This window comes from Marmota flaviventris, chromosome 1 (assembly GCF_047511675.1).
Source record: "Marmota flaviventris isolate mMarFla1 chromosome 1, mMarFla1.hap1, whole genome shotgun sequence".
NCBI classification, from domain to species: Eukaryota; Metazoa; Chordata; class Mammalia; order Rodentia; family Sciuridae; genus Marmota; species Marmota flaviventris.
Window position 1 is genome coordinate 170663319 of NC_092498.1, and position 12912 is coordinate 170676230.

At 42.1% G+C, this 12912-nt stretch overlaps 1 protein-coding gene across 3 annotated transcripts in view; it reads right to left on the minus strand.

Moving 5' to 3' along the window:
- Positions 1-4722: 4722 nt before the first annotated feature.
- Positions 4723-12912, minus strand: part of Cfap20dc (CFAP20 domain containing) — a 224492-nt gene continuing 216302 nt past the window's right edge. For all 3 annotated transcript variants that reach the window (XM_071609232.1, XM_071609235.1, XM_071609231.1), the window contains one exon: positions 4723-5194. In XM_071609232.1, the coding sequence (XP_071465333.1) occupies positions 5082-5194 (113 nt within the window). In that variant the 3' untranslated portion in view covers positions 4723-5081. The remainder of the gene's footprint in view (positions 5195-12912) is intronic.

Here is a 12912-nt window from a genome sequence, read left to right on the forward strand (position 1 = left end):
CAAACCAGAACCAAAATATTCATTACTATGTAGAGCTCCAATATTCATGATGAATGAAACTTTGCTTAGATTTATCCTTTGTTAGAAGTTAACTGTGTTACCTACAGTTAGACGTTATGTATGATTTAAAATAGGAGAAAGAAAATATTCGTTCATCTTGGGTGACCAGAGCCTCTGACTCAGGAGATGTTCAGGTTTTAGCATATCTTGTTTTGGTTGAAAAGTGAGTCTCAAGAAGAATCTTACCACAGCCTGGTTAGAGACCTGTGAGATATTGGGGCCAAGAAAGAAATAAAAGGCACCCCCAACCCACCCCCCAGCAACACGACCAAGTACCAAACCAATAAGCAAACTGGGGAGACATATTTCTGTGAGATTCTGGGGGAGTCAGGGCTCCCAGGCTCTGGAGAAGTGATCTACAGCAGCATTTTTCAAAGGTGGGTCTGTGGGGTGGGTAAGATCCTGAGAAGCTCTCCAGAAAAATGGTTCTAGAGACGAATACATTGGAGAAGTGTTGTATGTTCCACTCTTGTCTTGGAGACTCCTCGGGCATGTCGGTCTATTGAAGCAATTGAGAACATCACCAGTAAAGACAAACAGACATCCCACATCTCTAGCACTGTCCAACATTGACCAGACCCTTTCCCTGCCCCACTGCCTTTATTCGTATGTAATGGAAGTTCTGTTTCTTGGAACACACACCAGGGGATGCTGATCCTTGAATGTATAAAGGCTGACAAGCTGAGAGATGAAAGACTCTTCACTGAGAAAGAAATGCTAAGAGAGAGCCAGAGATCCCAAACTCCTGGCAGGGTGCTGGGGTCCTCCGCACAGGGTGTGATCGCCATCTAAATCTGCCATCTGAGTCCTTACCTCCCTCAAGGTGGGAAAAGAACTGTCTCAGAAGTTAGGAATCGTGGACTCCATTCTCTCTTCTGCAACCGAGGGCCTTGGGAAAATTAACTTCTCAATCGGAATCTCATTTTTCTCCATTGTCAAGGCATGGAGTTTAAAGAAATGGTCTTGATTGTCCTTTCTAGGCCCAATTAGATGATTCTATCTTGACTATTATACTGGGGAGAAAATAGGATTTGCTTGACAAGAATTTTCTTTGTGACCAGTTTTGTTTGAATGCAAAATGAATGATGTATAAAATAGAAATCCTACTCTACAAACCATAGGTGGATAAGTGGTTCTTAATTTTCATTATTCTGGCAATTGTGATTAAAGATGGGGAGTCACAGGATGCAACCTAGAAGAAACTAAGTTTTGATACTATATATTCTGTCGTTCCACAATTTTGATTTTTTTTAAAAGAACAGTCCAGAAACTTCCAGCAGCTAGATTTTTAATTAAAGCCAAAGGGCAAATTTAAAATTAGTTCTTTTAATTAATTGTCCCTTGGGTTATACATTCTGTGACTACAGTGTTCTTGGTGATTAAACATAGTTTGCACTGTGAAAAAAAAAAAAGAAAAATCAAGATGTGGTTGGAACAACTGATTAAATGAAGCCAATGTAAAAATATGGAGAATTACAATAGAGCAGAGTATTTTTGCAAAAGTCAGTCTTTTCCTTTAATAGAAAATAAAATTAAATTAATTGGACAGAGAGAAAACTTATAATTGCCAGGGAAACTAAATCATTGATCAAATGCCATGTATTGCTGACAGTTGTTTTTACATAATTCCCATTAATTGGGCTCTGTAATTAATTAATAATTTGGAGGTCAATGACTTAAAGTCATTTGTAAGTTTTTGTAAATTGCATCCTGATTATATAAGAAACTTTGAATGAGTCCCTAAATTGATTCCAGATTATATTAAGATATATTTCTATATTGGATGAATCTATTTTTTTGGTACCAGAGATACAACTCAGGGGCACTCAACCACTGAGACACATCCCAGCCCCATTTTGTATTTTTTTTTTATTGGTTGTTCAAAACATTACAAAGCTCATGATATATCATCTTTCATACATTTGACTCAATTGGGTTATGAACTCCCATTTTTACCCCAAATACAAATTGCAGAATCACATCGGTTACACACTCACATTTTTACATAATGGCATATTAGTGACTGTTGTATTCTGCTACCTTTCCCATTTTGTATTTTGTTTGGAGACAGGGTCTCACCGAGTTGCTTAGTGCCTCACTGTTGCTGAGGCTGGCTTTGAACTCATGGTCCTCCTGCCTCAGCCTCCTAAACCACTGGAATTATAGCCGTGCACCCCTGGGCCTGACAGAATCAAATCTATTTTTAAAGTGTCCATTTGCAATAGTCAGTTCCAGACATGAATAGCAAGCATTTGATTAGAAGTAGAAATCAAGGTCTTGAAAATGAAAGCTGATAATATGGCCTTTTCCCCATGGGCCTACCACCCTCTTACCATATCAGATCAAGAGTTCTCTATCTTGACTACATATTACCATTGCTGGGTATGTTAGTCAGCTTTTTATTCCTGTGACCAAAATACTAGACATGAACAATTCAGAGGAGGAAAAGTTTATTTTGGTTCATGGTTTCAGAGGTCTCAGTCCATGGTTGGCTGACTCCATTGTTCTGGGCCTGAGGTGAGGCAGAACATCATGGCGGAAGGGTGTGGTGGAGGAAAGCTGCTCAACTTGCTCAGCTTATGATGGAGAAGGAGGGGGGATATAACTGGGGGGCAGACGGAGAAGAGAGGGAGGGAGAAAGAGAGAGAGGGAGATTCTTCCTTGGATCATACCCACCTGCCTTTAGTTAATACCCAGTAGTCCTTTTGAATTGTGAGTCCATCAAATGGATTAATCCAGTGAGAAGGTTACACTCCCCATAATCCAATCATCTCCTAGAGCCTCACCTCTGAACTCTGTCACATTGGCAACCATGTTTTCAACACATGAGCTTTTAGAGGGATATTGCAGACCCAAACCACAACACTGGGTAGGTGTTTAAGGCTGTACTTGAGACCAATCAAATCAGACTCTGGGGATATAGAACCTAGGTGTCAGTTCCCAAAAGATTCTAGTATGTACCCAAACTTGATAACCAGTGAGCAAATGTCACCCAGTCGATGCATTTCCCAGTGGAGTGGCTTGGTATTCTGGCATGGGTTGGGCAACTAAGTAAGTTATGGGGGAAGAGCTAAGGAGAGAAGAGGGAGCAAGATGATTCAGAGGTGAGCACTGGAGACATTTCTAGATTCCCAGAGTAGATGCTTGTTTTTTTTTTTTTTTTTTTCTGCCTGGCAGACACATGTGTTAACAAAATTGTCTTCTCCTTCAGGGACTGCCTCACCCTCATTACATGTCACCCTGGGGATAATGGTCAAGTCAGGCCTACCAGCTTCCTGCTCCCTGATCAGATACCCAAGCCAGAATATAGGTGGCATGGTCATTTTGGTGACCATGAATGGTCATGAGAAACATACTACTACAGGGATCCTATGGTTCCTATGATTCTGGGGCCTCCTTATTTAGCCATCCTGAGTTTTAGGACAGAGCCTGCCAGTGGATTATCACTTAAGAATCCAACTGGGTTTTCTATAGTCTCTGAGGTTCCAGTTCAAATCCATTTGGAGGCCTTGTAGCATTCTGTTTTGGGGTTCAAGAGGCAGTCCTGTATCCTCATTTTTTTTTCCATAATGCAGCTCACAGGTGTTTTTTGATGTGACTACAAGCCTTAACAAACACAAACTTTTAACTGAATCCCCTGTTTATGAGGATGGTCCTGAGACTACCTTAAGCAGGAACAGGGCCTTCCCACCCCAACTCCAGTCTTCAAGGTCATAATCAGGATAACCTCCTACTCTTCTTATCATTCTGCATTCTTTGTGAAGCCTCATTTATTCATTTTCATTTTGGAAGTATGAAGATCGTGGAGAGAAATTCATAGCAAAGGTATACTTTCTGAACAACCGGATTAAAAGCTTATCACATACAAACATGGTTCTAAATAATGCATGATCCTTTGAACAGGAGCCGAAATCTACTCATGATAAAGAAGAGCTCTTATTTCCTCTATCAAGCGACGTTAAATGAAATTATAATACTGCCATTAAATCCAACTGTACACCAATAATTTTTCATTTCCAGTGGTACTCTTCTTTATTAAAAATCTTTATTAAATAACAAAATATGCCAGCTAATATAATAAGTACTTCCTTGAGCTCAATATTTTTTTTTTTTGAGCTCAATAATGTACTTGGCACACGATTCAAGGCCATCTACCAGAATGCAGGAAGCACACGATTTTTGCCTAGTGATTCACTGAGCAGAGACCCATGGATACAACCTTAAAGACCAAAGAAAGACTCCCCGAGTTGTCCAGGCCCAAATCACGGGAGTGGTGAAGTGTGCTGGGCGTGCAGATGGTGACTTCTTGCTAAACCTGAATCCATGCAGCTAGATTATTAGAATTCAAACATAATTGGTAAAAGATTAAAAAAGAGAAACAGCAAAGCACAATGCTAAGCAGCTTAAGTGATAAACAATGTTGTGATCTTTGGCAAACGCCCGATAAACTACAATGAAATAGAAACAGCCAGCAATGTGTGAGCCTAAATTCTGATCGGTGCATGTTGCCTTTTGAGACTCTTAGAAAAGATACCTCTCACCTAGGAATGTTCTGGTAAAGACAGTCGGGTGAACAAAAAGGATCAATTTATCAGGTGTTTTTTTAAATCATCATATTTTTATTTTTAATACAAATATGTCATAAAATAAAAGGTACCCAGGCATCTTGTAACAAATACATTTTCTGTAGTGTATATCAAGCCATCATTTACAGGTTAACACTGCAAAAAAATTTGAATGAATAATTCTTAATTGGTTTACATAAAATTATATGTCAGATGAGAATGAATAAGAACCCATTCAAAGTTGGACTATCTTGTCACCGCATGAATTCCTTCACAGCTGCAAAATCCCACCCATCTACCCAGAGAACGTAGGTTTCCTGACCATTGAACATTATTTCTAAAATGGATTCATTTCTCTCGGGGCCTTTGATTCTGCAGTCCTGGTGCTGCTTAAAGGACCCACCGCTGCTGTCCTGCTCTGCGGGGAGTGGCCGTTCTCCGCCCTGGAAGGGGGGACTATACCAACTCGTAGTATTTCCCAGTCTGGGGGTCAAAGTAACAATTCAGGCATGGGTCGTATAGTAAAGTCAGCACTTCCTCGTCTTCTTCCACACTCAGGTCTTCGTCACCTGCAGGGAAGGGAAACCACAGACATGTCAGCCACTGGAATGACCCGGAATCGCTCAAGTGCCACCTGGGGGAAGGACAGGAGGCAGGTGCCACCGTCTCTCCTGGGGCATTTTCTTCTGGTGGGTGAGAGTTAGGCTGGAAGGGAGATGTGGAAGTGAGGGGCAGAGGAGGCCCCAGTGACTGCAGGGCTAGCTTCCCCTGAAGGGCCAGGAAAGCAGTGTCAGGAAAGAAGGCCAGGCCAGAGCACCAGGGAAACTTGGGCAGGAGTCAGAACTTACTAATCACAGCACTAGACTCCTACACGGTCCAGAGCTTTACCAAATGCAGAGCAACACAAATTAAATGACAGACTAGGGAATCAATCCTCAATCGTACATCCTAAAGAGGCTACCAAATATGAATTAAAATAATAAAGGTCATTTACAGTAGAGGATACATAAAGCAGAGAATACATACAGAAGACAACATGTCAGGTGATCTGTAGTTTTATCAGCAGTAGGAAGGTCTAAATTTGCTGGGGAGATAAACATGGCTTAGTTTTTCTTTTTCTTTTTCTTTTTTTTTGGGGGTGGGGGTGGCAGGTACTAGAGATTAAACTCAGGGACACTTGATCACTGAGCCACATCCCCAAGTCTATTTTGTATTGTATTTAGAGACGGGGTCTCACTGAGTTGCTTAGGGCCTCGCCACTGCTGAGGCTGGCTTTGAACTCATGATCCTCCTGCCTCAGCCTCCCAAGCCACTGGGATTACAAGTATGTGCCACAGCGCCTGGCTCTGTTTTTCTTGTGACAGCTGTTAGAATGGCTTGGGAGACAACTCGCACAGCCTGAGTCATAATAGTTTTCCATAAATAACATGATATTTAAAGAAATGTTTAACAAGGATGCTTCCTGACCCCCTTTTGTGTCCAATGTTGTGCTAAGTGCTTTGGTATTTGGACATGTCATTCAGAGACTCTGTGCAATAGTCCAGAGGCCAATGTCTTGACCTCCGAGCCAGAGAGGATCAGGTAAAGGGGACAGTTAGGACAACACTCTTCTCTTCATTAGCACAGGCTGTTAAGGACCAAGCAAAAACAAGCATTGGGCTTGGATCTCACCAGGGTCAGCTTTGGAAGGGCTGGCAGTGGGCTTGGAATGGGGGCTCAGCAAGAAACAGAAGCTCAATTGCAAGGCTTTCCTGACAGCGTGCATGCAAGTCGATGAGCTGAGGTGTCACTGCCCAGAGTAAGTCAGGGAAGGAGTGGTGGTAGGATTCTATCTCACCCAGCCACAATCAGTCCAAGCGGACGTGTGGCCACTGTCAGGACGTTGACAGACTGGAGTGAGGTCCAAGGGCGTGGTGCCCGGATGGCGAGGGTTTGAAACCACACCACAGCCACTCCTCTGCCCATCCTCTTGCAACCATCCCAAAACATTTAACCTGAGCTACATGTTGGTGACATAATGAGTTGAACAAACGGGAGTTGTTCCCGAGGAGCATGCAAAGAAACATGTGAAGCTGGGCGCAGTGGCGCACGCCTGTAATCCCAGAGGCTTGGGAGGCTGAGGCAGGAGGATCGAGAGTTCAAAGCCAGCCTCAGCAACTCAGCTGAGACCCTGTCTCTATATAAAATATAAAAAAAGTGCTAGGATGTGGCTCAGTGGTTAAGCGTCTCTGGGTTCAGTCTCTGGTATCAAAAAAAAAAAAAAAAAAGTAGGTGAAATGTCCGTTCAGTTGACTCTCGTGAGTTGAGAGCAGTGCCTGCAGTCTTTTAAAAGCAGAGCTTAACTGGTGAACAAGGACATCTGTCTTGATTGCTTGTCTCTCAATGGTTGAGTGCTCCAGGGGTGGGGAAGCACTTGCTCAAAGACCCTCATGAACTGGTGGAATGGGCAGATCTTATTGTACCCATTATATAGATGAGGGGGTCAGGGTTTGCATAATTAAATAGCTCATCTGAGGTTGCCTGGTGAATTAGAAGCAGAGCTGGGGACAGACCCAGGTTCCCAGAGTCAATTTCAATGTTCTTTTTAGTATACGCTGGTTAAAAAAAATTGAGAAGCTATAAATCTAGAGCCTAGGGTTCCTACATAATAAGCCTGATTCGATGTAAAAAGCAAAACAAAATTTAAGCTCAATCAATCGGAAACTGTCAAACTAAGTGGGGGCTTTCCAATCAAAAATACTTTCTTGGTCTTGAATTTGAGAACACCTTATAAAAGTTTCCCCCGGCCCCTTTGAGAGGAGTTTAATTGCTGGCAGCCTGGTGCTGATTCACGAATTGTTGTCAGCTCAAAATAAACTCTTTAAAAAATTTAATGTACCTAAGTTTGTCTTTTAACACCATGCTTGATGGTTTTGTGAAGGGGGTGGTATAACACATTTAATTGGGAGCTATTACATAAAAGGAATTTCAACATGGGAAAGAGTAAAAAAAAAAAAAAAAGTAAAAGTGTCCTACATTTTAAAATATCAGATTTGGAAATAAAAGGAATTTGATTTCTCATATTTCAGAAACTGCCGGTGAACATCAGAGAGTCCATGTGGCAGGGCAAAGCGCTGGGAAAGCACAAAGGCACTGGACTGATTAACTCCAGGAAGGAGAAAGCCTGCTGGAGGTGACAGTGGCCCTTAGGGCTTCACGGATGAGGGGTGGCATGCGAGTGATTCTGTGGGGTCCTAGGAGGAGGCACTGGGGCCACAGGGTGGAAGTCAGGGGAAGCCAGATTTTGGCTGAGCACAAGAAAGAATTTTCTAACCATTCGTTGCTGACCAGCAAATGGAACATGTCCTCTAGGGAGGGCCAAGTGGGGGCTGGGCAGCTGCTCCTCCAGGGATTTATAGATGACACTTCATGCGGTCAGGGGACAGAACCAATGGATTCCTCTAGGGCCTCTGATGACCTTCTATGACCCCTGCCTATGGTGGTTTATGACCTTCAAGTACGCCAGGACTTTGCTCACCGCCATGTTGGGTGAGTAGTGGTAGCTGGCCTGGGCACCTGGCATGGTTTCTAATTAAGATCAGGAGACCAGGGAGGGAAGGCTGTCTTTCCTTTATTTTCTTCTGCTCCCAAGAGAGTGGTCCCTCAAGGCCCTGCCTCCCTCCTTCTGCCTCCAAGTGGGAGAGGTCGAAGATTGTTCTTCAAATGGTCGTTCCCTGTGGAAGACGACTGACCTCCGTGTCGGGACAACAAAGGGGAATGTGCCTGTCTTTTACTTTCGGGTATCCAATCTGTCATCTCTTTAACATCCGGGCTACTTCAGAAAACTGAACAAAATCAGTTTATCAATGAGAAGATTGAGTGCTGCTATGGGATTGAGCTGGGCACAGTCTAGTTGTGTTGTGACACAGAAACACGAAAAATAAAACAGCCACTGAAGATTGACGAGGAGTTAAACTGGGAGTCGCTACTGCAGAGGGGCTAAGAGCACCTGGGGCTCAAGAACCCCACACATCTGAGGACAAATAGGAGCCCTGTTGTTTACTGCCTCAATAACCGCAGGCTGGCTGGAGGTCAGTTCACCTCACTGGACCTTGGCCTCCTTGTTTCTAAAATGGTATCAACAATTTCCTATTTCATAGGGTTTTGTGGAATACTAAGTAATGCATAGCATGGTGCACAGAGTAGTTGTTCAATAAATGATAGTTACCATAATAAAATAATAAACCATAAGCTAGAACTTTTTTTTTAGTGATTCAGAATTATCGATACAGCTTAAAACATGAAGGAAAGGCTTCATAGAGGCAGACAGTATGGCATTTAGATAATGGAGTTAGACTCCATTGGTCCAGATCCTATTTCTGACCATAATGTTGCTATGGGATATTGAGAAAATTCACTAGTCCAAGTCTTCTTTTCCAATATTTAAAGTGAGGATAATAATAGTACTTGTCATAGTTCTAACACGGACTAAATAAGTTTCCTTAATAATACTCAGTATACACAGTGAATACTCAATAAATATCATAATCATCTTCATGGAAAACAGTGATTAGGCATGAAAGGATGAGAGGGGTATTTTCATTTATACCTTATTGTCCTACTGAAAACCGAATCTATTTGTTTTTAACTACTGGGAGAGGGTAAAAAAAAAATGGATTTGAATAAAATCAGAAGCCCCCAACTATTTTTTACATAGGACACAATGATGAATTCATCTTTGACTCAAAACAGTCCTTAGACCAAAAACCATGTATGTTTCAAAAAGTTTTCCATCAGGTATAATATTAAAAGTCACATATCACAGAGAGCGATGATTATGAGTCGCACTTTCTCAGGGATGTGCTGTTTGATTTCTTGTCTTCACTCCATCAACACACTGGGGGAGCTGACCTCGGGCGCATAAGAATTATATACTATATAATTGCTTAGTGCATTCTGTGCCTGTGCTTTACAAAAAAGATAGAATTTTAAGTTGGTGCTATTAAATTAGAAAACTCAACACATTTTACAACCAACCAGTCAGGAATCTTTCAAGATGAAAATAACCATTGTAATGGTCCGTGGGTCTTTATCACCCCACTGCAAAGGAATCAAAGTGGATCCAATTCATTAGTAGAGGTTTTTGTACATAATGCATACAAACTGAAGCAATAACTGCGATAGAAATGCATTTGTTCCAATACATATCACTACAGAACCTCATGCATTGCCACCATGGGGGCTACGACAGGTTTTGTGGGTTTTACTACCAAAGCGCTAAGTGGATGAATGTTAAAACCAGCAACAATAACATTTGTGCAGAATTGGGTGAGATTATGTATAATTTCACATTGAAATAAGCGCTTTCAACTTACATAAAAGGTTGTGTTTTCATTGCAACTTCATTTTCAAAGCCTCCAACTTACATCATTTTGCCATTGTAATCCCTACGTAATGAAATTATAATATCATTAAGCAATTACCACTATGATGTCAAGCACTGGAAAATGTTTTGAAAGGTAATTATCCTGCATGGGTATGGGGTAATTTTCAATTATATTCTTGGAGAGTGCAGAGTTTGTTTTTCCTCAAAATGCTAAATTGCTCTATTTTAAAGGCTGGCTACAGAAAGTCTAAAAGGACAAATTAACAAATAAAGCCATTTTCTGCTACCAGGCCAAGAGCATCTGGACAGGGGTCCAAATTGCATTTTTATTCTTTAGCACATAATAAAGCCATTCCTGGTAAAGTAAAATTACCTTTCAGATAATAATCTATTTACAAACTTTGAGCCTCATCTACTTTGAAATTGGTTAACAGGAGAGAAAACTAACAAAGCCACACCAAACAGGGCCACAGTGGCTGTCCTCAGTGAGATCAGCTCGGGTAATAACCCATCCAGTTCACTTTTGAGAGGCAATTAATACAAATGTTTAATCATGTTTATTTAATGCATCTTAACCGTAGACAATAGAAAACCTCTACGTGTGAGCTAAGTCTTCTTTATTTTCTTTATTGAAAATAAACCGTGTGGCACTAGTTTATCAGATTTAAAAATCTCTGAATCAAGACACTGTACTTGATTTTTCGATTTTCTGATGCTGCCGTCTAGAATTAAAAAAAAAATAGTTAATGCATTTTTTTCTCCTATAGATCTCCAGAACTGATAGATGGCATTTTGATGTGCATACTAATACACTATTGTTTAAACAATTCAGCAGTGAGGGAGGGATCACCATGAGGATGGGTCAGCCCTGAAGATCAATAACAATGACACTTGAGATAAGATTTTGCTGAGTGCTAGACACCTGCAAATGCTCCCCCTGACATCACTCATAGTAGGGTGAAATGAACTTGCACTGAAATCCTGGACGCACTGTGAGTTCTGATGAATTGTGTTCTTCAGCAAACGTGTGCCTTTGAGTAGGAGAAAGACAAATGACCAACAGAGGAATAGAAATGTTGTAAAGATATTTTTTTCTATTAGAAAGCTATTTGGTTTTTTTGGAACTCCAGTAACATCCTTTGATTACTGTTCAGGTGTCAATTTGGGAAATAGTTACCTTTTGTAAAAGTTAGCGCCTCTCTCTTATATGGACGATATCAATTAAGGGCCAGGTTGAACAATTTGGTTGATTAATTAGGGGTTATTGTAATTTCAATCTCTCTAGGGGTTACAGTTTGGATGTGAGGTGTCCCCCAAAAGCTCACGTTAGACACTGCAAGAAGGTTAAGAGGAGAAATGATTGGGTCAGGAAAGCCTTAACCCAATTAGTGAATTAATCACCCAATGGGATTAAGTGGTGACTGAAGGCAGGTGGGTGTGGCTGGAGGGAGTGGTTTATTGGGGGCGTGGTGTTGGGGTCTATATTTGTATCTGGTGAGTGGTGTCTTTCTCTGCTTCTGATCATCATTTCGGCAGCTTCCCTCTGCCAAACTCTTGAGCCATGATGTTCAACCTCCCCTGGAGCCCCAGGCAATGGGGCTGGCTGTCTATGGACTGAGCACTCTGATGCCATGGCCCTCCAACTTTTTCTCCTCTATAATTGTTCTGGTTGGGTCTTTTAGGCACATCAGTGAAAAAGCTGACTAAACCATTAGTTAGTCTTGGCAAAGGAATTCAACGTGGGCTGTAGGGGTGGGGCTTACAACTCTGAACGCCTTTTGTTACACTGGAAGAAAGGTCTCTGGCCAATCCTCCTAAAAGCCTGATTTGGGGCAAGGTGTTACCATGGCGCTATGAGGAAATGCATCCCAGTTCCTGTGAGAGAAGCTGAGCCCGCATCCTGGACCAGGACCCCTTCTGGGTTGCATGTTGCGGGGGGATATGTAGGTGGGAGAGGTTCTAGAAGAGAGAAGAGAGCATCTGAGACATGAGGAGTGTGTTTACCTTTCTAGAGGAGGGTTCACTTCTGGAGTCCCTGGCAAGTGTTGACTTACTTCCCTCCAGAGAAGACAGCCCCTGGACCTCATGGCCACTTAAGAGGCAAATATTTAATCCAGAAAACTTCAAGAAAAGTGAACTTTCTAGATGTAACAAGTCACAGTGGACATTCCGGTTGTGTGGTTCTTATCCACTTAACTAGGAATTCTATGGTAGGACAGAAGAGAGGGGGTTAAAGGTACAGATGCTCTGGTCAGACAGGCTGTGGCAGTGTCCTGCTCCATATTTGGTGGGTCTGTGACCCAGGCTTGCTCCACCATCTCACTGCAAACTGGGGACATGACACCACTCCATGCCTGCCAGTGCTGGGGGAAGTCATCGTGGGATAATGCGCAGCCAAGGCATCTGGTGCTGGCACCTAGGATGCTTTATTCTTGCTAACTTCTCTCGTTATTTTTTATATCACCCATATTTCTCTTTTTGAGGAAGATCTACTTTGCATCTTCAGTAAATCTTAAAGGTATAAAAAAAGATACAAAGAATAGCTCAGAACAACCCCAGGTTTCCTGTGGCCTGCAGACTTGCTCGTTCATGCATCCTTTTTTTTTTTTTTTTTTTTTCCTTTTTGGTACCAGGCATTGTACCCAGGAGCATTTCACCACTGAGCCACATCCTCAGCCCTTTTTTATATTTAATTTGGAGACAGGGTCTTGCTAAGTTGCTCAGGGCCTCACTGAGTTGCTGAGGTTGGCTTTGAACTCTCAATCTTCCTGCCTCAGCCTTCTGAGCTGCTGGGATTAAAGGTGAGCGCCACCACCCCTGGCTCACTCATCAAATATTGACGGAGTGTTTGCTATGTCCTGGATGCTACATTAGGCACTGGGGATGCCACATATGTTCAACGAAGCATAATGTTTAGGCTCA